Here is a 25,957-nt window from a genome sequence, read left to right on the forward strand (position 1 = left end):
TCTATGATGATATGAGAGCGGAATTGCTTAAGATGGATTGGGAAAATAGATTAAAGGGTAGATCGGTACTTGATCAGTGGTGTATATTTAAGGAGTTATTTTACAACTATCAAGAAAAATATATTCCACTGAAGAAAAAAGGGTGTAAAAGAAAAAATAGTTATCCGTGGCTAAGTAAAGAAATAAAGCAAAGTATACGACTAAAAAGAAAGTTATATAAGGTAGCTAAATCTAGTGGGAAGATTGAAGATCGAGAAGCTTTTAAAGATCAGCAGCAAATAACAAAAAGATTGATTAAGAAGGGGAAGATAGATTATGAAAGTAAATTGGCGAAAAACATGAAAGCAGATAGTAAGAGTTTTTATAGTTACATAAAAAGAAAAAGGGTGGCTAAAGTAAATGTTGGTCCCCTAGAAGATGAGACCGGGAAATTAATGGTAGGGGACCTGGAGATGGCGGAAACGCTGAACAAATATTTTGTATCAGTTTTTACAGTAGAGGACACTCAAAATATCCCAACACTGGATAAACAGGGGGCTCTAGGGGGAGAGAAGCTAACTACGATTCAAATCACCAAGGAAATGGTACTTGATAAATTAATGGGACTGAAGGTGGATAAATCCCCTGGACCGGATGGCTTGCATCCTAGGGTCTTAAGGGAAGTGGCGGTCGGGATTGTGGATGCATTAGTGATAATTTTTCAAAACTCGCTGGACTCGGCAATGGTCCCGGCAGATTGGAAAAATGCTAATGTAACTCCTTTATTTAAAAAGGACAATAGACAGAAGGCTGGGAATTATAGGCCAGTTAGCCTAACATCTGTGGTTGGCAAAATGTTGGAATCGATTAATTAAGGAAACAGTAACAGGGCATTTGGATAAACATAGCTTAATAGGACAAAATCAGCATGGCTTTACAAAAGGGAAGTCATGTTTGACAAATTTGTTGGAGTTCTTTGAGGACATAACATATAGGGTAGATAAAGGGGAACCAGTGGATGTGGTGTATTTGGACTTCCAAAAGGCATTTGACAAGGTGCCACACCAAAGATTATTACTTAAAGTAAAAAATCATGGGATTGGGGATAATATTCTGGCATGGGTGGAGGATTGGCTTTCTAACAGAAAACAGAGAGTTGGGATAAATGGTTTATTCTCAGACTGGCAGTTGGTGACTAGTGGTGTTCCGCAGGGGTCGGTGTTGGGACCCCAACTCTTTACAATCTATATTAATGATTTGGAGAAAGGGACTAAGTGCAACGTACCGAAGTTTGCTGATGACACAAAGATGGGAGGGAGTGTAATGAGTGCGGAGGACATTGAAACCCTGCAGGGGGACATAGATAGGCTGAGTGATTGGGCAGACATTTGGCAGATGAAATATAATACTGACAAGTGTGAGGTCTTGCACTTTGGCAGGAAAAATAATAGAGCAAGTTATTATCTAAATGGAGAGAAACTGTAAAGTGCTTCTGTGCAAAGGGATCTGGGGGTCCTGGTGCAGGAAACACAAAAAGTTAGTATGCAAGTGCAGCAGGTGGTCAAGAAGGCCAATGGAATGCTGGCTTTTATTGCTAGGGGGATGGAGTATAAGAACAGGGAGGTCTTACTGCAGTTGTACCGGGTATTGGTGAGACCACACCTGGAGTACTGCGTGCAGTTCTGGTGTCCATATTTAAGAAAGGTCATACTGGCTCTCGAGGCAGTGCAGAGAAGGTTCACTAGGTTAATTCCGGGGATGGGTGGGTTGATGTATGATGAGAGGTTGAGTAGATTGGGACTCTACTCATTGGAGTTCCGAAGAATGAGAGGCGATCTTATTGAAACATATAAGATTGTGAAAGGGCTTGATCGGGTGGATGCGGGGAGAATGTTCCCAATGATGGGTGAAACTAGGACTAGAGGGCATAATCTTAAAATAAGGGGATGCCGTTCCAGGACTGAGATGCGGAGAAATTTCTTCACTCAGAGGGTAGTGGGGCTGTGGAATTTACTGCCCCAGAGAGCTGTGGAAGCTACTACACTCAATAAATTCAAAACGGAGATAGACATTTTCTTGGATAAAAATGGCATTAGGGGATACGGTATGCGAGCAGGTAAGTGGACATGAGGCTAGGTTTAGATCAGCCATGTGATCTCCTGGACCAGTTTTCGATAGCCTGGATGGGTCGGAGAGGAATTTTCCAGATTTTTTCTCCTCAATTGGCAACTCGGTTTTTTTTCCCCGGGTGATCACATGGGTTTGGGCGGGATGAATAATAAAATAAAATGGGCGGCATGGTGCCCTGTTGGTTGGCACTGTTGCCTTGTGGGATTCGGTGAAAACTAGAGTTAAGATTGGATCAGCCATGATCTTGTTGAATGGCGGAGCAGGCTTGAGGGGCCGATTGGCCTACTCCTGCTCCTATCTCTTTATGTTCTTATGTTCTTATGTAGGTGGAAAAAATAAGGCATTTTTATTCCATTTTCTTTCCTTACAGTTGCGAAGGAGGGTATGACGCCCAGTGAACCTGTCATGACTCCTGGAGTCCCTTGTCAGTCCCATTCCTCCACTTACCTGTCTAACCTGTTCCTTACAGGCCCATCAGCTGATTCACCTGCATACTCGGGGCAACTTTAAAGCACCCAATTAAACTCACAATCTTAGGGACAAGGGAGGGAACTGGAGTATTGGCGGGGGGGGAGGGGGCACCAACACAGTCACAGTGAAAACGTGCAAACTCCACACCGTCAGTCAGTCAAACTCTGTTTCTCACTACCACCAATCTTAGTAATGAATGAACAGAAAATTTTGGAGGGACTCAGCAGGTACGGAAGCCACAGTGGAAAGAGAAATGAAGGGACAGAAGCCCCTTCGAAATGATACTTCTGTTTCCCTCTCTCTTTCTCTCTGCACAGGGCTGGCACATTAGCATAGTGGCTAGCACAACGCTTTACAGTACCAGCGACCCAGGTTCAATTCCTGCCACTGCCTGTAAGGAGTTTATACGCTCTCCCCGTGACTGTGTGGGTTTCGTTCAGGTGCTCCCGTTTCCTCCCACAGCCCAAAGATGTACCAGTTTGTAGGCTAATTGGTCATTGTAAATTGTCCCCTGATTAGGCTCGGATTAAATTGGGGGATTGCTGAATGGTGGAAGGTCCTATTCTGCGCTGTATCTTTAAATAAATAAATAAATAAATAGATCGATAGATAGATAGATAGATAATAAATAATAAATAAATAGGTAGATAAATAAATAGATAGATAGATAGAGATACTTCCAGAGCTGATGAGCATTACCAGCATTTTTAAGTTTGCCACTTTATGGAGTGAACTAAATCTTCAAAACTAAGTTTGAAAAGGCAGAAGCATGCGAGGTAAGAAGGTACTAGAGGTAGGAGAAGAAGGTGGTACAGCAGCACACAAAATGCTGGAGGCCAAGCAGCATTTAAAATAAACAGACAATAAACAGGGAATCAACGTTTTGGGCCGAGACTCTTTGTCAAGACAGGAAAGGAAGGGTGAAGGAGCCAGAACAGGAAAGAGGGAGGGGGGAAGGAGTACAAGCTGGTAGGTGATAGGTGAAGCCAGGCGAGGGGAAGTAGGTGGGTGGAGGAGGGTGGTAATTAAGAAGCTGGGAGGTGATAGGTAGAAAAGTTAAAGGACTGCAAAAAAATCTGATAAGAGAGGATGGAGAAAGGAGTTGAGGCACCAGGGGGAGGTAATAAGGAGAAGGGAAGTGGTAAGAGGGAGCCAGAATGGGGAATGGAAATAGAGAGAAGAGGGAAGGGGAAGAACCAATGTCTGTTGAACCCTGTTGGTCAAAGGACACATTCGCTCTGTGTTCCAAAGTCAGAGCATCATGTGGGGGACACGTCAGCCTGAAATGTTTAGGAGTTCAGTCCAGTGTCGAAGTCACCTGGATTTGTTGAGCTCCTGTGTAACCCTCTGAAACTCCTCTGTTTGCACTGTAGGCTGAAGTTTGTGCTGGGACTGTAGCAGAAGTCATCCAGTCCGTGGTGAACGGGGCTGACGGCTGCGTCTTCTGCTTTGGCCACACCAAACTAGGTTGGTTGACATTCTTAGCAAGTGGCTTCAACTGTTCTCTGGCTCTTCAACCACCTTCTTCCCAAGACTTCCCTCACCCCACCCCTCAACTTGCTCCATCTGCCTCTCCATATTTTTACCTCTTTCTCTCTTTGTCTGCCTCCATCTTTCGTTCTCCCTACTCTAGCCCCACTCCCTTCCCTTACCTGTCACTACCTGCCAGTCAATCCCCCAATTGCTTTGAATTTCTTTCTCCCCACTCCTCTCTATGCCATCCATTTTGTCTCTCCATCTCAGTCCGGATGCAGGGTTTCAATGTGAAATGCCGACATTTCCTTTCCCTCCACAGGTGCTGCTCAACCCACTCAGCTATGTCTTCTTGTCTAATTCCCTCAGTCACGGTGGAATGATGCAGCAGACTTGATGGGCCGAGTGGCCTAATGGCCTTTGGTCTTATGGTTTCTTGTGCTGACAGATTAATGTCGGCTCTCAGTAAAGTTGACGAACAAAAAGTTTCCCACACAATACGGTGGATTAGTTCCCTCAGCCACAGCACCGGGCTGGGGTAAAAACCCAACGCCACCTCCTCATTGGTAGCATTTACAGACAATTCGCCATGTCGGTGATGGTAGCAACTGTTCAGTGATTGCTTGGCGCATTTTGACAGTCCACCCTCAGATAATGAGCAGCTAGCCTGTTGTTCTGGTGCTGAGCAAAGGACAAAATAGCATGTAAGATACCTGGACAACTTTCTTCTCTTTAAAATCCCCATGACTGTGGGTGCTCCAGTTTCCTCCCACAATCCAAATATCCACCGGTTAGTAGGTCAAGTTGGGGCAGACTCAATGGGCTGAATAGCCTAATTCTGCTCCTTTGTCTTATAGTCGTAATTGGTCATTATAAATTGTCCTGTGATTAGGCTAGGGTTAAATGGGTAGGTTGCTGGGCAGCATCACTCAACGGGCCAGAAGGGTCTGTTCCACATAATCTGAGTAGAGTAAAATAAAACAAATGCAATAATTTAAGTGCTTTCAAATCCCCTAAGTAAACAGGGGCTTCAGGTTATGGATGGAGGACAACTGGCAAGACAGCGCCTGTTCAAATGTCTTTTGACTATTGTTATTTTACCCACTTCCTTCAGCAGTTTGTTCCATATCCAGAACACCCTCTGGGTGAAACAGTTACCCCTCAAGTTTCAGCTAAATCTCTCCTCTCACACATTAACCCTTTGACCTCTAATTCTTTACTCCCCAACACTGAGTAAAGAGTGAATGTGTTGATCTACAGTCCTGTGCAAAACTCTTAGGCACATATATGTAGCTTGCCCAAGGCTTTTACACAGTACTGGATTTATTGTCTTCCCAGTTACCAAATAGGATTTCATACTTCTGAGCTAATACAAAGCTAAGTACTCTTTATTTCTGCTTTCCAGCCACCGCCCTATTTTAGTCAATAAACAGTACTGTGAAAAGCCTGAGGTACCCTAACTATGCATGTCCCCAAGACTTTTGCATAGTACTATATCTTTCAAAAGCCAGTTAGACTGGTACATAGATAGAAAAGGTTTAGAGCAGGGAGTTCCCAACCTTTTTTATGCCATGGACCCCTACCATTAGCCAAGGGGTCCATGGACTCCAGTTTAGGAATCCCTGGTTCAAAGGGATATGGACCAAATATGGGTAAATGGGACTATCTTTGATGACTATCTTGGTTGGTGTGGACTAGATGGTCTGCTTCCATGCTTTATAACTCTGTGACTCTATCTTTGCCTTTCACAATTTCCTAAACCTGTAATGCACTGGTAATTGCATATTGTAGTCATCGTCATTACGTGCCGTATCGTATGATGTAGACAACCATGGTCTCTCCATGACCATGATTATTCTTGACAAATTTTTCCACAGAAGTAGTTTGCCATTGCCTTCTTCTGGGCAGTGCTTTTACAAGATGGGTGACCCCAGCCATTATCAACACTCTTCAGAGACTGTCTGCCTGGAATCAGTGGTCGCATAACCAGGGTTTGTGATGTGCATCAGCCGCTCAAACGACCAGTCACCACCTGCTCCCATGGTTTCACGTGACCCTGATCAGGGGGCTAAGCAAGTGTTGTACCTCACCCAAGGGCGACCTGCAAGTTAGTGGAGGGAAAGAGCACCTTACACCTCCTTTGGTAGAGATGATTCCCCACCCCACCACCATTGAAATTCAGCCTCATTGGTGTCTTCTTTTGCACCCAAAAGAGAGGTTCGCATTACCATGGAAACATTATGTGTTTAGCATAAATTGTGGGTGAATTTTGACTGTTGGAATTCTGTTAGACTGTGTTATTCTGTCCCATGTTGTAATCTGAGCCCTCTCTTCTGTGATGTGCCAGGGAAGTCGTACACAATGATTGGGAGAGATGACTCCATGCAGAACCTGGGTATCATCCCCTGCGCCATCTCCTGGCTTTTCAAACTGATTAACGAGAGGAAGGAGAAGACGGGAGCTCGGTTCTCAGTCCGGGTCTCGGCAGTCGAAGTGTGGGGGAAGGAAGAAAACCTGAAGGACCTACTTTCTGAGGTGGCCACAGGCAGTCTGCAGGACGGCCAGTCTCCTGGAGTCTACCTTTGTGAGGACCCCATCTGTGGCATGCAGGTAATGCAGTTTATTGTTCACTGCCCAAGGCCTTCTGAAACTTTTTATAAGCAGGATTATTTCCTTCAAAAGTGGAGGCACTGGCAGCACCTTCAACCATTTTCCAAGGACTGGCATTGAGGACAGATTTTGGATGTATGTGCTCCCAAGGGTAAGAGGACTATGATGAAGATGCCCCCCCACCTCCCGTGCTGCCCTCCCCCTCCCTTCCCAACACAGCCTGATTGAGGTGATATGATGTAGTCCTTTTGCCACAGCCTGATTACAGGTTCTGAGGGCACAGCCTCAGAATAGAGGGACGTCCCCTCAGAGCAGAGATGAGGAAGAATAGAATTTCTTTAGCCAGAGGGTGGTGAATCTGTGGAATCCATTGCCAAAGACAGCTCTGGAGGCCAAGTCATTGAGCCTATTTAAGGCCATCATTTATAGGTTTTTGGACTGGTCAGGGGGTTAAGATTTATGGGAAGAAGGCAGCAGAATGTGGTTAAAAAATCAGCCATGATTGAATGGCAGTGCAGGTTCAGTAGGCCAAATAGCCGACTCCTGCTCTTTCCTTGCCTTCTCACCTTCTTATGGGTGGGCAGAGTGAATGGATAAGTCGTGGCAGGTGGATTATATAAGCTGGAGGAATGTGGGAGGTCATTCACTTTGGCAGACAATGTAGAAGAGCAGAGGTTGGAAGATGTTGATCTTCAAAGAGATTTGGATTTCCCTGCAGGTTCGGCTAGCAGATGGCATGTTTGACCTCTATTGCAAGAGGAAATGTGTGCAAGAGCAAACACACTTTATTTGAATTAAACACTCAGTGGCTACTTTGTACCTAATAAAATGGCCACTGACTGTATGTTTGTGGTCTTCTGCTACTGTAGCCCATCCTCTTCAACATTCGACATGTTGTGCATTCCGAGATGGTCTTCTGCACACCGCTGTTGAAATGTGTGGTTATTTGAGTTACTACCACCTTCCTGCCAGCTTGAACCAGTCTGGTTATTCTTCTCTGACCGGTGTCATTAACGAGACATTTTCACCCCCAGGCTGCTGCTCACTGTATGTTTTTGCTTTTCACGCTGTTCTCTGTAAACTTTAGAGACTGTTGTGCATAAAAATCCCAGGAGATCAGCAGCTTCTCAGATACTCAAACCACCCCATCTGGCACCAACAATCATTCCATAGTCAAAGTCACTTGGATCACATTTCTTCCCCATCCTGATAGTTGGTCTGAATGACAATTGAACCTCTTGACCATGTCTGCTTGCTTTTAGGCTTTGAGTTGGTGCCACAAGATTGACTGATATATTAATTAATAAGCAGGTGTTCCTAGGAAAGTGGCCACTGGGTGTATGGGTTGCTGGTGAGACAGTTTCTGGAATATTGTGGAAAAGAGTAAACAGTCGATATTTCAGGCCAAGACCCTTCATTAGGACTGGAAAAAGAAACATGATAAGTTAGAGCAAGAAGGTGTGGGTGGGGGGGGGGGGGGGGAGAAAGAAGTGTTGGGGTCATCTTCTGTAACACTTCACCTGTGAGTCTGTTGGGGTCATCTCTGTATCCGGTGATCCGGGTATGGCCTCCGGTATATCGGTGAGACCCGATGTAGATTGGGAGACCATTTCATCGAACACCTACTCTCCATCCACCAGGAAAAGCAGCATCTCCCGGTGGCCACCCACTTCATTTCTACTTCCCATTCCTATTCTGACATGTCAGTCTGTGGCCTCCTCGACTGCCGCAATGAGGCCACACTCAGGATGGAGGAGCAACACCTTATATTCCGTCTCAGTAGCCACCAACCTGATGGCATGAATGTTGATTTCTCGAACTTCCGGTAATTGCCCCCCACCTTTCACCATTCCCATTCCCACTTCCCTCTCTCAACTCTCTCAAGTTATCTCCTTATAGTCCCCCCCCCCCGGTGCTCCTTCCCCTTTCCTTTCTTCCAGGGCCTTCTACCCTCTCCTATCAGATTCCCCTTTTCCAGCCCTTTATCTCTTTCACCTATAGCTTCCCAGCTCTTTACCCCTCCCTCTCTCTCGGTTTCACCTATCACCTACCACCGTGTACCTCTTCTTCCCCTCTCTCCCCCCACCTTCTTGCTCCAACCTCACTTTTCTCTCCAGTCCTGGTGAAGGGTCTTTGCCCAAAACGTCAACTGTTTACTCTTTTCCATAGATGCTGCCTGCCCTGCTGAGTTCCTCCAGCATTTTGTGTGTGTTGATTAGGTTTCCAGCATTTGCAGATTTTCTCAACCTGGAGTACCGTGCGCAGGTTTGGTCTCCCTGCCTCTGTAAGAATATACCCGCAATTGGAGGAGTGCCTCATGGTTCACCAGGTTGATTCCTGGAACAGGGGAGTTGTCCTGTATGGAGAGGTTAATTAGCCTGTGCCTATTCTCTCTCAAGAATGAGAGGAAATGTCTCTCAAACGTACAATACAGAATAGGTGCAAAGATGTTTCACCCGGCTGGACTGACCGGGGTAAAGATCAGATTCAAAATGCAGTGTCAACTGTCCGAAGTGAGACAAGAATTAAACTCCTCCATGCAGTGGTTGGTGACACTGTGGAGTTTCAGTGGGCGTGTCTGAGGCAGAGATCGATAATGTTTTTGGTGTTAAGGAAGTGAAGGGATGAGGGGATAATGCAGAGTGGTGGAGATTGGCAGTGGATCTCAGGTCTGGTGGAGTGGAGTTGAGGGACCAGGTGGCCTCCTTCTGAACATAACGCTCTTTATGTTCTTCAAAGAGCATAGTCTTTACTCAACAATTGAACTGATCTCTGGAACATTCTCTCATTCTTGAGCGAGAATAGACACAGGCTAATTAACCTCTCCATAATAGGGCAACTCCCCTGGTCCAGGAATCAACCTGGTGAACCATCAGGTCTTTAACTCGGTTCTCATTAAATTGCCTCCATCACTTATCCAGTCACAAGTTCCAGCCACCCTCTAGGCTTCCATGAAATTATAATGGGATGTGTTTTAAATCTTCTTTAGAGATACAGCATGGTAACAAGCCCTTCCAACCCAACAAGCCGTGACACCCTATTACCCCCACGTGACCAAGTAATCTACTAATGCGAGCCTCTTTGGAAAGGGAGAGGAGACCAGAGTACCCGAAGGCAACCCAGATGGTCCTGGGGAGAACGTACAGACTCCTTACAGAATTGAACTGAACCCGGGTCCCCTGTACTGTGCTACACTACCGCACTGCCCTTTTTGAATGAAAACTCCAATCGTTCTTGCTAGATAAAATGCACACCCTCTGCTCGCCTACCATTAACTCCTGACGTCACCACCGGCCCCTTCATTTAAGGAGGCACAAGGGACTGCAGATGATAGGATTTGAGGCAAAAATGTTGGAACTGAGATACAGGAAAACTTTGCCTGCTTACTGTTCGTGCAGATCAGTGCTTTGAGGTGGAGCAAGGTAAAGCAGTAACAATGCAGAATAAAGTGCAACAGCTGCAGAGAGAGTGTCGTTCAGGTAAACAAATCAGGTAGATTATGAGGCCAAGAGTCTATCTTAACATTAAAGAGGAACTGTACGGTGCAGGTGTCTCAGGCATACACGGTCTCAGGTACTGTGTATATTATATCTTTCCAGTTACCAAATAACACTTTATACTACTGATCTGATACAGAGCTAAGTACTCTTATTTCTGTTTCCCAATCACCTTCATATTTTACAGACAGACATACTTTATTGATCCTGAGGGAAATTGGGTTTCGTTACAGTCGCACCAACCAAGAAAAGTGTAGAAATATAGCAATATAAAACCATAAATAATTAAATAATGATAAGTAAATTATGCCAAGTGGAAATAAGTCCAGGACCAGCCTATTGGCTCAGGGTGTCTGACACTCCGAGGGAGGAGTTGTAAAGTTTGATGGCCACAGGCAGGAATGACTTCCTATGACACTCAGTGTTGCATCTCAGTGGAATGAGTCTCTGGCTGAAAATACTCCTGTGCCTAACCAGTACATTATGGAGTGGATGGGAGACATTGTCCAAGATGGCATGCAACTTGGACAGCATCCTCTTTTCAGACACCACTCTCAGAGAGTCCAGCTCCACCCCCACAACATCACTGGCCTTCCGAATGAGGCGAATTTAACCAATATACAGTACTGTGAAAAAGTCTTAGACACCCTCGGCATACATATGCACAGTACTGTACATTCAAGGGTGGGTGGAAGCTGTCCTGGAGTCTGGTGGGACTGGCTTTCAGGCTTTTGTATCTTCTGCCTGATGAGAGAGGGGAAGAGAGAATGTCCAGGGTGGGTGATTATACTGGCTGCTTTACTGAGGCAGTGAGATGTCTAGACAGAGTCCATCAAAAGGAGGCTGGTTTCCGTGATGTCCATAGGCCTCAGTAGTTTGTGTCACAGATACCCATGTAAGTGTTCCCAACCCCAACGAGGGACTGGGAGGGGGATGACTTACTCCAGATTGGGAATGGTCATTCCACGCTCCGGAATTTTCTCCTTAAACCTCTCCACCCCACCACCTCTCCCGTCTTCCACTTCAAACCTCCCTCACTGAGTTTTCTCGACATTTATCCGACCCATCCCAAATGTGGCTCGATATTGAAGCCTTGTCTGAGGGCTCTCCCTCAGAAAGCGCCGTGCATCTGTTGGCGGGCCGTGGCGGTGTGACCGTAGCTCCCCCTCCCATTGTGTGTGTCTGTGTGTCTGTGCTTCGTCGGCAGCTTCAGAACCAGAGTGAACTCCGCGCGCCGACCCCGGAGAAGGCCGCCTACTTCCTGGACGCCGCCATCGCTTCACGGCGCAGCAGCCGCTCGGGATGCGACGAGGAAGAGCTGCGCAACTCCCACATGCTCTTCACCCTGCACATCTACCAGTACCGCATGGAGAAGAGTGGCAAGGCAGGAAGTGAGCTGGCTCCCTCTCGTCCTCCCCCACCCCTGCCGTCGGCACCATGGCGCGTCACTAAAACAAGTCCCCAAGCCTCCATGTCCCTACCCCAATCAGCAAGTCGTCCCTCCTCTAGAGCCCAAATGAGGTGGAGAAGCGTGCCCTCAACATGGCTTCTGAGGGCAAGTTGACACGGACAATGCCTCATTTATTGTCCTTCTCTAATTTCCCTAAGAGGGTTCTGCTGGCCTGATTTATTTTAATTTGTTAATTTAGAGATACAGCATGGTAACAGGCCATTCCGTCCCACCGGCCTACACCGCCCACTAACACCCATGTGACCAATTAACCTACTAACCCATCCATCTTTGGACCGTGGGAGGAAACCAGAACACCCGGAGCAAACCCACGCAGTCATGGGGAGAATGTACAAACTCCTAACAGGCAGGGGCGGAATTTAACCCAGGTCCCTGGTGCTTTAATAGCATTACGCTAATCGCTACACTACGGCGCACACTGAAATGAAAGGAGTTTTGGGGACGTGAGCTGCGTTGTTCTGGGAGGGTGAGAAAATACTCGAGTTATAAAGCCATATGGCCCAAAAACAGGCCCTTCAGCCCATTGAGAGGCTGCCTATGAGTCTTACACTAATCCCTTCCTTTTACTGCTCCTGAATTCTCTCCATGCCCAGTCAGGTTCTACCACCCACTGGCACACTGGGGGGCAATTAACGGGGGCCAGGTGACCCAACTGATCTGCCGGTCTTCGAGACGTGAGAGAAAACTGGGTGCCCAAAGGGAATACACTCCCACCCTGATTGTACCGGAGTCCTGGAGGGATAACGGGATCACACTGTGCGATAACCCCGATGAGTTTGTAACCATGTTCCCGCGAGGCTGCCCTGGATTATACTCAATATTCCGATGGTCATGCATCAACACGTGCATGTCGACAGTATCATCAGCACAGTTGCAGCTGCCCCGTCTGCATCTTGCATGCGCAGTTTTCCGGTTTTGCGTTCCTGTTTGGGAGGTATATTTTCCTTCGGAACGCCGGGTGCTGTCTCACTGCGTTCCTGCCCGTCGGTGGGCTGAGTCTCCACAGCGCTGTGAGGTTGATAAATGCTTTGTCAGTGTTTGGGGAGCGTTATGAGGAGCCGGTCATTCTGGGGGTTGGGGGGAGTTTACTCCGTGGATGGTGGTGGGACAGCCAACTGATCCGATCCCTCTCTTATCCTCTTCTGCCGGCAGTGTCAGGAGGTCGCAGTCGTCTACACCTCATTGACCTGGGGAGCTGCGTCAAGGTACTCAGCAAAAGTCGAGAGGGCGGCTCCGGGCTCTGCCTGTCCCTGTCTGCGCTGGGGAATGTCATCCTGGCTCTTGTTAATGGCACCAAGCACATCCCCTACAAGTAAGCATTGTCCGCTGAGTGTGTGTCATTTGTGCGTGTGTGTTATCAGTTTGTGTCTGCATGTGCACGTGTGCTGAATAGAGTCACAAAGCACAGAAATGGGCCTTTCGACCCATCATTGCCCATTGCACCTAACAGGGTTTCCCAACCTTTTTTATGCCATGGACCCCAGGTTGGGAACCCCAGCACGTATCAATGTCAGACCCACAGCCTTCTACGCCTTGGTTAGTTCACGTGTTTGCCCAAATGAGTTTCACAAGGCATATTCGAGTAAAATAACCTTATCTTTTAGAGTTAAGAGAACGCCAGCTGAGGGCAATATCCCAGCGGTGGGTAGATCTAAAGATCAATTGTCTCTCCCCCCTGAAGCGTATTGCATTTGAGAATAAGCACAACCCCACCATCTGAATGTTAGTGCTTCAAGTAAAGGGAACAATGGTGTTAACTTGTGCCTTCCTTTCAGTTAGTCTGTGGATTCCTGTAGAGAATGAAGTACTGGATGCAGTGATTCAAGGCAGAAATGGCCCAAAGGAGAGGGCATAATTTTCTTTCTCATTCATTTTTATTAAGTTTCAAATAGATAAACATAATGATAGTGATACAAAGAGATGGGGATTACATTAATAACGGTTAACGTATACAGACACAGACTCCGAGGAACGTGTGTAATCTAAGCCTCCCGATCTCTCAATAACTGAACAGAGAGGGCATAATTTTAAGGTGACTGAAGGAAAGTATAGGAGGGGATGTCAGAGGTAGGTTTTTTACACCAAGGATGGTGGCAGAGGCAGATACATTAGGGGCATTTAAGAAACACGGATGAGGGAAAAATGGAGGGCTATGCAGGAGGGAAGGGTTAGATTGATCTTGGAGTGGGTTAAAAGATCAGCACAACGTCATGGGTCAAAGGGGCTCTACTGTACTGTATGTTCTGTGTTATGTGATCAGAGATGGTTCTGTCATTACAATGAATGAGAATAAGCTGAGGATTTCCTGTCACCGGCCCTGGCAGGAGTCTTTCTGATGAATGCTTGGAGTTAAGACAGATTCCTCTAATCTGTGTCTAGCCTCAGCTATTGACTGGGAGAGAACTCCCTGGTGTACTTTGAATAGTATTTGAACATAGAACATTTCAGCACAGTATGGGCCCTTTGCCCCACAATGTGGTGCCTGGTGCCGACCTTTTAATCTACTTCAACATAAACTTTCCATGTAACCCTCCATTTTTCTTTCATCCATGTTCCTAAAAGTTTCTTCAATGGCCCGAATGTATCAGCCTCTACCATCACTCCTAGCAACGAGTTCCACACACCCTGTGAAGGTTATGGTCTCAGTATCATATTCTCTATAAACTGATATTCAGATACCATTTCCTTTCTTCCACTCTATATAAGAACAATTCCTGCCTGTCACCCATTTTCCTTTTCCGCTCTGTGTACCAGTCTGACCTGCTGGACAGGTGCCAGGACTTCAGAACTACATCAGCACAAATCACACAGCCAATATCAGATCCCCCTGTCTTCACTTTAAGAGTGAAAGCAGCCAACGTGATCAAAGAGCCCACCCACCCCGCGGATTTTTGAACGGCACCCCGGCCTGAAAGATGGACTCTGGACCTTACAGTCTACTTAATCACAGCCTTGCAACTGACTGATTGCCTGCTCTGCACACTCCCTGTACCTAGAATACTTTATTCTACATTCTGTATTATCTCAGTGCCCCGTTGCAATGGAACGATCTGTCTGGATCGCAGAGAAGACAATGTTTTTTCACTGTTACTCGGTACGTGTAATAGCAATAAACCAATTTGCTAAATCCCCTGGGTTCCACCCACATTTCACTGCTGACTCGTCTAACTTGTTCCACTCTGTCGTAGAGCAGAATAGACTCAAAGGGCCGAATGGCACAATTCTGTTTCTGAGTCTTTTTCTCTTTCCACAGGTGCCACCTGAGCTGCTAAGTTTGATCAGCATTCTCCATATCTACTCTGTTTGTTTGTTGTTTTGTTTGCTTGTTTATTTTATTGAGATACAGTGTGGACCTTCAGGTTCTTCGAGCCGTACCTCCCAGCAACCCCCGATTTAACCCTAGACTAATTACAGGACAATTTACAATGACCGGTTAACCTACTGACTGCTACATCTTGGGACTGTGGGAGGAAACTCATGCAGTCACAGGGAGAAAGTGCAAACTCCTTACAGACAGCAGTGGGGATTGAACCTGGTACTGTAAAGTGTTGTGCTAACCTGCCATGTCATTTTGACTGACATTTTCTTATCCTACTTCTCTGTGTCTAGCTTGTATTCTGAGGCTGTGCTCTCTGGTCCTATACTTCCCAAAACAGGAAATATCCTCTCCATGTCCGCTCTAGGCTTTTCAGTCTTCAATAGGTTTCAATTTATCCCGGCCAAGTTGCGATGACATCCTCCCTGAACAAGCGGGTTGAGATATGAAGGTGTCGAGCTGGCGATTTCACGTGACCCAGTGGGTCATTTCCAGCTGACCTTAATTATAATGGACACACCCTCGGGGATAGGCAATTACACAGCAAAGGAGTTCCAAGAGCTGCTAATTCCAGAACAAAGGATCACCGTGACACTGCTGTTACATTTCATTGCCGTGTAAAATGGATCAAGTGGAGCTGGTCGGAAATGAAAGGGAAGGTTTTAATTGTGCCCACAGATGGCTGGGGGTGGCTGCCGATTACTCCCAGCGTTTACATGTGCATCACCTGGCCTGATGCAAGTGCACTAGGGTTTTGGATATCAAATAGGAATGTCCACAGTTTCCTGCTTTTTAAATTAGCCAAACCTGATACTGTAATGCAAGACGACCCCTCTTGAGAGCTCGGGAGGCTTGGGGTCAGAGCAGAGGTGCATGGCAGAAAGCTTCTTCATCCCCAGAAAACTTAACCTGACGAAGGGACTGAACAGCTTTGACATGGTATTTCAACTGTGCCTGAGGTAGATTATGAAGAAAGGTAAAGATTAGCTTTAGTTATCACACGTACATTGAAGCATGGAGCGAAATGCGTCATTTGCGTCAAATCAAATCAGCAAGGATTGTGCTGGGCCCCCCACGAGTGTCGCCATGTTTCCAGTGCCAACGTAGCACGCTCACAGCTCACTAACCCTACCCCGTGCATGTGGGAGGAAACCATAGGGAGAACATACAAACAGCTTACTGACAGTGACGGGAAATGAACCGTGATCGGCATTAGCGTTACGCTAACCACTATGCTACCTTGCTGTAAACTCTATCCGAGCCGTTCCACCATGCATCATTAAACCCAGGTGCTTTCATTGTGGAAAGCTGGTTACTGGAGCCTAAACTTCCCATTGTGCAGGTCTGGAGAGAGAGTGATATCACAGGAGAAAACCTCATGTCGTATGTTGAACTTTACCCCTCTGAATTCAAAATTTCGTGGTTGGAGACCGGCAGATTAAATGCTCACTTTGACTGCAGACACCCGCTCTCACAGAGAAATACAGAACGTAGAACAACACAGCATGGGAACAGGCACTTCAGCCCAGAGCATTGTGCCTGACTAAATAATTAGTAGTCAAATCCTGGAATCAACTAATCCCTTCTTTCTACGCAAATCTCAGAAGGGAAGGGTTAGATTGACCTTAGAGTAGGTTAAAAGGTCGGCACAACACCGTGGGACAAAGGGCCTGCACTGTGCTGTAGTGTCCTATGTTCTGTGTTAATATACTGAGATTACTGGACCCAGAACTACTGGGGTGAGGTCACTGGACTCGCGTTACTGACACAAGGTTACTGAGCCCAAAATGCTGGAGGTGTTTGGAATCTGAAACTCTCTGCCTGAGGGGGTGTGGCACTCTGCAAACATTTAAGAAGCTGAAAACCCAGATGAGGGTAGATGCGTACTTGATGGCTTCACGCTACCCTCTCTACGACTCTAAGACTCTTAATTGGCTATACATGTTTTAGCCATTGCAGAAATACAACTCTTAAAGAATACTCTTAGTTGATTATAAAACTTCAACAAGGCACAGAATTCAGTAACTTGCTGCTGTAAGTGAAGTTTGTTTATTTTGGGAAAGATATCTGTCTCAGGTTGGTTCCTTCTGTTAATATTGCTTTAGAGGCCTGCCAAAGAAACAGGACCTCAGGGAATTCTTATACAATCACGTATCAAGGGGCCATTTCGTTCTTTGTGTATCTTGTTTCGCATTCATAGTTAGACCCACACTTGAGTTATGCCGCAGGGCCGCCTGCTCTTCCTTAGACTTATTTTGATGTTTGACAATATCTGCAGGACACAGCACGAGGACCTTCTAAACAGGAGAGAGTGAGGTACCAGCAGCGTTAGCAACCGAAGGCAGCAACGACAGGTGGCTGTGGACCAAATATTTTCAGCACAGTTTGAAAACTTGCCACCTTGGAACCTGCCAACAGTGATAGAGAGATAGAGAGGGTCAGTAGCTTTAAGCTCCTTTCCATTAACATATCAGAAGATCTGTCCTGGGACCAGCACGTAACGTCATCTCAAAGAAGGCACAACAGTGCCTCTGCTTTCTTAGAAGCTTCTGTAGATTCTGCATGTCACCAAAAACTTTTGACAGGCTTTGAAAGATACACAGTGGAGAGTATTCTAATTGAGTGCATCATGAGCTGATATGGAAATATCAATTCGTAGGAACGGGAAAGGCTACAGAAAGTGGTGGATGCAGCTCAGTCCGTCACAGGCAAAGCCCTCCCCACTATGGAATATATTTACATAGAATGCTGGCACACGAAAGCTGCGTCATTCGGCAAAGACTCACACCATCCAGGCTGTCTTTCTTCCTGATGCTACCCACGAGCAGGAGGTACAAAAGCTTTCGGCTCACGCCACAAGGTTCAGGAACAGTTATTATTCCTCAACTATCAGGCTCCTGATCCGGCGTGGATAACTTCATTCACCAATGCTCTGAACTGAGTCTGCAACCTACAGACTTACTTCCAAGGACCCTTTACAACACATGGTTTCAATATAACTTTTTTCTATTCGCACAGTTAGTCTAATTTTGCATGTTGGTTGTCTGTCTATCTTGGTTTATGTATCATTTTTCGTAAATTCTGTAGTGTTTCTCTTTTTCCTGTAAGTGCCAGCAAGACAGTGTATTTCAGGCTAATATATGGTTACATATACGTATGCACTTCGATAACTTTTAAATTTACTTTGAATTTTGAAAATGGCCTTCTGTTGAAAGATGGTTTTATTTATAACATAGCAACTGTTATTAAATCACATAAAAACTACTAGGACCTGATCAAAGAAGGAAGGCTTGAAGGGGAGGATGGAGGGGGAAATTCTAGGCACTGACACGAGAGTAGGGGTGCTGGTGGAGTGATTATAAGCAGCCATTGGCTTCATCTGGCCTCACTCATACTGTGTTGCATTGTGGGGCATAATACAATAGACCTCCATTCACTACACAACCCTGTGACCCCTGGGAGAGGTATGCGGGAGAACATCCAGGCCAAAAGAAGTTGGCACCTTCCTTTCCATCATTTCACGTACTCCAACCCTGGCAATTATTTAATATCCGTTCAAGGATGTGGGCTTTGCATTACTCGTCCATAGGATCACCTAGGCCTTGATAGTCTCGTGAAAAGTACAAACTGGCTCAGGCCATGACCCTCAGCGTGAGGTCTTGGGGAACAGTTACAAAGTTTAGATTTCCTGAGGTGCCCTGTCTAGAACCGGCATGTTAGTCAACATGACAGGGTGGGTCAGAGGTCAGAGGGCACATTACTCAGCAGGATGGGATCAATGGTCAGAAGACACATCATGTTTCTTCTGAATCAGGTGTTGTTATAACTGACACATGTCATGAAATTTATTTTTGTGGTAGCAGTACAATGCAAGTCATTAATAAAATGCAATAATAAAATAAATAAATAGTGAAAATGAAGAATAGTGAGATAGAGTTCATGAGTTCACGGACTGTTCAGAAATCTGGTGGCAGAGGGGAAGAAGCTGTCCCTGATGATGGATGCTGCTTTCCTGCGACAACGCTCTGTGTAGATGTGTCAGTGGTGGGGAGGGCTTTACCCGTGATGGACTGGGCCGTATCCACTGCTTATTGTTGGATTTTCTGTTCCAGGGGATTGTTGTTTCCATAGCAGGCTGTGATTCAGCCAGTTGTGTGTAGGTAGGAAAAGGGAGAATTGATGGTGTGTGCTGTTGATTGGAGTATAGGGCTAAAGTAAGGTCTGGTGATTGCTTGTTGGTGGTCATTTGGCTAAAGAGCCAATAAAGGGCCCTATATCTAATGGTGAGAGCAGTCTGACCATTGCCCACTCTTCCATCCAATTCAGGAACACGGTCGGTCAGTGGTTCAAGTGGTCACCTGCTGTCTTGTTGCTTCACTGTTTCAGGGAGAGCAAGCTCACCATGTTGCTGCGAGAGTCCCTCGGCAACCTGAACTGCCGGACCACCATGATCGCCCACATCTCGTCCTCCTCCAGCCACTACTCGGAGACCCTGTCCACCATCCAGATCGCCTCCAGGGTGCTCCGGATGAAGAAGAAGAAGACAAAGGTTGGTAGAGTTAACCAGCTGCCGGGAGGATGGGTTCTTTTGTTAAGGGGGAGGGAGATCAATAGGGAGAACGTGCAAACTCCACACAGTCAGTGGGGAAGATCTGGATCAAACCCTGGTCTCTGTGAGGTAGCATCTCCATCAGCTGTAGCCCCACGCTGCCCACGGGAGTGGCCCTGTGAAAATGAACCACTTTAATAACCCAGAAATTTCTTCACACAACTCCGTAAGAAACAGCAGCATCTGGTTAAACTGGGCTTAGCCCAGGCCAGTATGTCACTGCAAATATTACGAGTGTCAGCCTGCATTAGGAAGTTCGATTTCAAGTCTTTTCTTCTTCCAGGACAGTTGGAGTTTAATCCGGCCAAGTGTGAGGTGCTGCACTTTGAGAGATCAAATGTAAAGGGAGAGTACACAGTTAATATTTCCATAGTTCTACTTAATGTCAGGGAGATGTATGCAAAATGCATGCAGACATCCATGAAAACAGAAGAGTGCCCCGAGGAATGAGTGACAGTAAAAATGTTAGAACCCCAAGCTCCCCCCCACTCTCTCCCTCTCACACACAAGGAGCAGCAAAGCAATGACTCCCCATTACCCCCACCCACTCCACAAAAAAGCCTTAGCACCCTTCACTTATCAAACAAGCAATAGCAAAGACCCTACTAATTATTCACCCGACAGGCGCACTCTCTCTCTCCCTCTCTCTCCCTCCCTCTCTCTCTCTCTCTCTCTCTCTCTCTCTCTCTCTCTCTCTCTCTCTCTCTCTCCTCTCTCCCTCCCTCTCCCTCTCTCTCTCTCTCTCTCTCTCTCTCTCTCTCTCTCTCTCTCTCCCTCTCTCTCTCTCTCTCTCTCTCCTCTCTCTCTCTCACTCTCTCTCATATTTTCATTCTCGGTGTTAAAAGTCTGTCACAACGCTTTTTTCCCCCCAATTTTCCACTTCGAGAATCAGGAGCAACCTCTCCCCGACCGAGGAGAGAGAGAAAGCGCAATTCGCCAAGTACAGATGTTCCCAATGTTCCGTTTTCTCCCGCAACACTTCAGTCAGTGACACCGGCTTAGAATCAGCCCGTGCCCAGGAGCACGGCTTCTAGGCTGCTTCCTTGGGACATCGAAAAGCCTCTAGGAGTGGGTCCCACTACCGTAAGGAACCACTCTGAGTGTAACTCCTGGTCAGAGTCTTCAACAGAACCCCATCCACCCTGAAAGGGAAAAAGGAGAGACATCAAAGGTAGAAATTAAGCTGCTTTCATGATGAACACGAAAGAGTTGCCACTGGGCGCCATCGTAACGCTCTGACCCTTAACAATACTGATGTACAGAGGGATCCTCAGGTCCCAGTCCATAGCTCCCTGAAAGTGGTTACGTGGTAAAGAAGGCAGATGACACTCTTGCGTTTATCAGTCAAAGCATTGAGTTCAAGAGTCACGGAGTCATGTTGCAGCTTTAGTTAGGCTGCATCTGGAGTGTTGCATGCAATTCTGGTAGCCCCATTATTGAAAGCATCTGGAGGCTGTGGAGAAGGTGCAGGATGCTGCCTGAATAGAGGGCAAATCCTATAAGGAGAGGTTGAACAAACTTGGGTTGTTTTCTCTGGAGCAGCGGGTGCTCCAGAGAGACCTGATGGAAATTTACAGGATTATACAAGCTGTAGATAGATAGGTAACTTTCCCCAGGACTGAAGTATCTAATACCACAGGGTATGCATTTAACGAGAGACGGGGTAAGTTCAGATGAAACGTGCTGGACAATATGAGTCAAACTTTGCCAAATCGGACTAGCTGAGAGGGAAATCTTGGTCGGTGTGGACCAGTTGACTGAAGAGTCTGCTTCAGTTCTGCTTTGCTCTATGTGAGTTTCACATAGATTTTCACACTAGTTTTTCAGGGTCTGGGAACCAGAGCCCCAGGTCAGTAAGGGAAGGATCGGACCAGAACATAGATGTCAGGAAAATAATAAAAGTCAAAATGGAAATAACAGGTAGGATGGGTTGGATAGTTTGAAGTGGGTATATTTTAATGCTATGAGTATTTTGGGTAAGGGTGATGAACTTAGAGAATGGATCATACACAGAACTATGATGTTGTAGCCATTTACTGAAACTTGGTTGAGAGAGGTTGAGAAACTTGGTTGATTAATGTACCAGGTTTTTGAAGTTTTAGAAAAGATGGAGGAGGAGGTAAAAGAGGTGGGGGAGCGGAGTTGCACTACTAATCAGGGACAACATCACAGCTGCACTCAGAGGAGACTTACACTGAATCCATTTGGGTGGAGGGGTGCAATCACACTGACTGTACTGTAGACTCCCCCAATAGTCACCAGGACATTGGGGAACAGATATGCAAGCAGATTAAGGAAATGTGTAAAGATAATAGGGTTGTTGTCATGGGGGATTTCAACTTCCCAAGTATAAACTGGGACCTTTTTAGTGCAAGAGGTTTCGATGGGGCAGAATTTGTTAAGTGTATCCAGGAAGATTTCTTAAGTCAACATGTGGACAGGGAGGGGCCGTACTGAACCTGGTGTTGGGTAATGGGCCTGGCCAGGTGACTGACCTTTCAGTAGATGAACAGTGACCACAACTCCTTAACTTTCAGAAAAGCTAAGGTTAGGTATGGTCCTTGTGGTAGAGTTTTAAATTGGAGCAGGGCAAAGCATTAGGCAGGAACTAAGAAGCGTTAATTGGGAACACCTTTTCTCTGGCAAGCCCATATCAGACATGTGAAGAACGTTTAAAGATCAATTGCTCAGAGCACAGGAACAGTAGAAGGGAGGACGGGGATGGAAAGATAAGAGTACCTCGAATGTCAAGAGTGGTGATGAATTTAGTCAAGAAGAAAAAGGATAAGTATGTAAAGCTTCAGAAATTAGGATCAAGTGAAGCAAATGAGTATAATGAAGCCAGAAAAGACCTAAAGAAGGGAATTAAGAAAGCCAGGAGGGGCCATGAAAAGTTCTTGGCAGGTAGGATTAAGGTGAATCTCAAGGCATTCTATGCATACATCAGGAGCAAAAGGATAAGTGGAAGCAGAATGGGACCACTCAAGGATAAAGGGGCAACATTTGTTTGGATGTGGAGATTGTGAGTGAGGTACTTAATGAGTACTTCAGTATTTATTAGTACTGAGTTCATCAATATGTTAGGGTATTTAGAGGTGAAAGAGGAGGAAGTGTTGGGCCTCCTGAGTATTAAGGTGGATAAGTCCCCAAGGCCTGATGGGATTTACCCCAGGTTATTGAATGAGGGAAGACGTGAGTTGCTGTGTCCTTGACCAGCACCTTTGTGTCCTCTCTAGCCACAGGCGAGGTACTGGAGAACTAGCAAGTGGCTAATATTGTACCTCTCGTTATGGTGAGTCTCACATCAGCTTTAGGGAAATTGCTGGAGAAGATTCTTAGGGATAGATATGTGAGCATTTGGAAGCCCATGGCCTAATTAGGGAGAGCCAGCGTGGTTTTGTGCATGGCAGGTCATGTCTTACCATCTTGATTGAATTTTTTGAAAAGGTGACAAAAGATTTATGAGGTAGATGAGTGTATGTTATCTATATGAATTTTAGTAAGGCCTTTGACAAAGTCCCTGTGGGAGGCTAATCCAGAAGATTAAGATGTATGAGGTCCACGGTGAATTGACTATTTGGATTCAGAACTGGCTTGCACATAGAAGACAGAGGGTGGTTAAAGGGACTTATTCGAACTGGAGATCTGTAATTAGCAGTGTTCCACAGGGATCTGTGCTGGAACCTCTGCTGTTTGTGATGTACATAAATGACCTGGATGAAAATGTAGATGTAAGATGTAGTAAGTTTGTAAATGATACCAATATTGTGGAGTTGTAGATAGTGCAGATATGGGCTGTGAAATGGCAGATGGAGTTTAACCCAGACAAAGATGAGGTGTTGAACCTTGATAGGGCAAATGCAAGAGACAGTACACAGTTAAGAGCAAAGTATATTGAGTTCAAAAGACAGGAGGTTACGTGGCAACTTTATAAAACTGGTTAGGCCACATCTGGAGTATTGCATACAGTTCTGATCACCCCACCATAGGAAAGATGTTGAGGCTTTGGAGAGGGTGCGGAAGAGATTTGCCAGGGTGCTCCCTGGTTCAGAGGGCATGTGCTACAATGAGAAGCTGAATAAACTTGGGTTGTTTTCTCTGGAGCGGCAGAGGCTGAGGGGAGATCTGATAGAGGTTTACAATATTATGAGAGGTATAGATAGAGTGGAGAGACAGTATCGATTTCCCAGGGTTGAAATGTCTAATACTGGGCATGCATTGAAGGTGAGGGGGGGGGGGGGGGGTAAGTTTTTTACTCATAGAGTCATGGATGCCTGGAATGTGCTGTCTGGTGTGGTGGTAGAGGCAAATACATTAGAGGCTTTTAAGAGATGTTTAGATAGGCACAGGAAAACATTGTCCAGAGAGGAGGGATTAGTGTTTGGGTGTTGTTGATTTGCTCTTTAGCTGGTTCCTGTGCTGTGCTTTCCTATGTTATATGACAGTATTGCTGACTATAATTTTATACTGTCAGAACCACTCGCTCTCCTGTGTCAGAGATCTGGATGGCCCAGCATCCAGTGGAGAAAGGATTCCACAGTAGGTGCGCTTCCCAATCTCGTTCCAGGTGTCCCCGGTGCTGGGAAGGGAGACGGGTCAGCTGCACATCTGCATGGCATTAATCAGGCAGTTGGATTCACACGGGGGTAAGGGTTCAGTGTGATTAATTGGTACTTCCACGGTGCCTTGCCCTGTGGAGGGGTGGGATGCAGTTCAGACTGAAGGCCCACAGTGTAAATCCTTCATCTTATAATTACCCTATACCTAAAGCAGAAAGGAACCCTGCCCCAGCAGGTAAAACCGGCCAGCACGAAAAAAAGCAACATACCTGGTGACAATGGTCAGCCATTTAGGAAGACTCATCTCCACCCTGGAGGAATGTCCCTCCTTTTGGATTTCTCTGATCCAGAGACTGAGGATGTATGGACATTGAGCAATGGGAGAATTGGGATAAGTATGGATACAGCAGGAAAACCTCAGCCATAGTCATGTTGAACGGAAGCTTATGGTTGTTGGGCAGAATGGCCTGTTCCTCAGTGACGGGAGCGGGAGTCAGGTCCCACTTAGCAGGATATTTCAGACCTGCACAGAGTGACCCTGGATACAGTATGCTCAAAGATAAATCACAAAATTCTGCAACTGTGAACGTTCATTTCTGGTGACTAGCCTTTCCCACTCCCGATTATCCGAAATTCGTGGCTGCCACTCCACAGGTCTCCCAGCTTTGGCTCACCTCTCGCATTGGAGTCCCAAGGCTGTTGGTGAAAGATTCACAAGTGCACCATCATGAACTGATCTTACGCAGGAGCAGATGCTTGCTTGTTCACTGTGTTGTATTCGGCTTCTGAAGTTCAGTTCCATTGGGATGAAGCTGTGCTTCCTGTGATGGATCGATAAGTCCAGTTGCCCCGTTGATGCAGGACTGGGATGGAGCAGCTCAGATTTGGCTGCACTGTGAGCAAGTTTGGGGGGGGGCGCAATTGGAAACCCTTCAACTACTTCCCTTCAGCCCACCCCAGACCCCACCTGGGGTGAGTGGTTTGGCCCCCTTATCCATGGTCTAAAATGAACTAGAGTTGACTGAACTGGGATCTACAGTTCACTTAGATTGCCAGCAGGGTGAAATGGGGCAAACCTCATGCAGAGCATTCACTAAACAACAACACACACAAAATGCTGGTGGAACACAGCAGGCCAGGCAGCATCTATAGGGAGAAGCGCTGTTGACATTTCGGGCCGAGACCCTTCGTCAGGCCTGAGGGCATGCATTGACGTCCTGATGAAGGGTCTCGGCCCGAAACGTCGACAGCGCTTCTCCCTATAGATGCTGCCTGGCCTGCTGTGTTCCACCAGCATTTTGTGTGTGTTGTTTGAATTTCCAGCATCTGCAGATTTCCTCATGTTTGCTCGGAGCATTCACTAGTTGGACCGAATGGCCTCCATCTACACAGTACTTTACAGGGAATCTGTTACGTTCTCGCCTAAGATTATCGACATCTAGGACAATTAGCAAATCAGTTTGCAAAAGTAACTAATAGGCTTCCTTCATTTTAGCAGCTTCTAAATGCTTTGTAATGCTCATGTGCAATAAATCAAAGGCTTCTGAGCTGCTTTATATAGCAGACATTTATCTTCCCATGCCACACAAACCACAAGTTATTTTTAAACATAAGCGACTCTGCAGGTACCAGAAACCCAGAGCGACACACACAAAATGCTGGAGGTACTGAGTAGTTCTGCTGGTATTTATGGAGGGGAATAAACAGTTGACGACTCAGGACGAGACCCTTCATCAGGAACACTTCAAGGTATTTTTGTCTCCTCTAATCAGGAGTGGGTTAGATTGTACAGTTACTGAGGGAATGCTGTTCCATCTGTCATGTCCCCTCGTCTATCAAACC

General features: G+C 46.3%; 1 protein-coding gene across 2 annotated transcripts in view; it reads left to right on the forward strand.

Annotated features, from left to right (window-relative positions):
- Positions 1-25,957, forward strand: part of kif26ba (kinesin family member 26Ba) — a 354,883-nt gene that overhangs the window by 273,442 nt on the left and 55,484 nt on the right. For both annotated transcript variants that reach the window (XM_073050455.1, XM_073050454.1), the window contains 5 exons: positions 3,954-4,047; positions 6,401-6,663; positions 11,368-11,551; positions 12,784-12,943; positions 19,334-19,496. In XM_073050455.1, the coding sequence (XP_072906556.1) occupies positions 3,954-4,047; positions 6,401-6,663; positions 11,368-11,551; positions 12,784-12,943; positions 19,334-19,496 (864 nt within the window). The remainder of the gene's footprint in view (positions 1-3,953; positions 4,048-6,400; positions 6,664-11,367; positions 11,552-12,783; positions 12,944-19,333; positions 19,497-25,957) is intronic.

The sequence above is a fragment of the Hemitrygon akajei genome, chromosome 7, assembly GCF_048418815.1.
Source record: "Hemitrygon akajei chromosome 7, sHemAka1.3, whole genome shotgun sequence".
Classification (NCBI taxonomy): Eukaryota; Metazoa; Chordata; class Chondrichthyes; order Myliobatiformes; family Dasyatidae; genus Hemitrygon; species Hemitrygon akajei.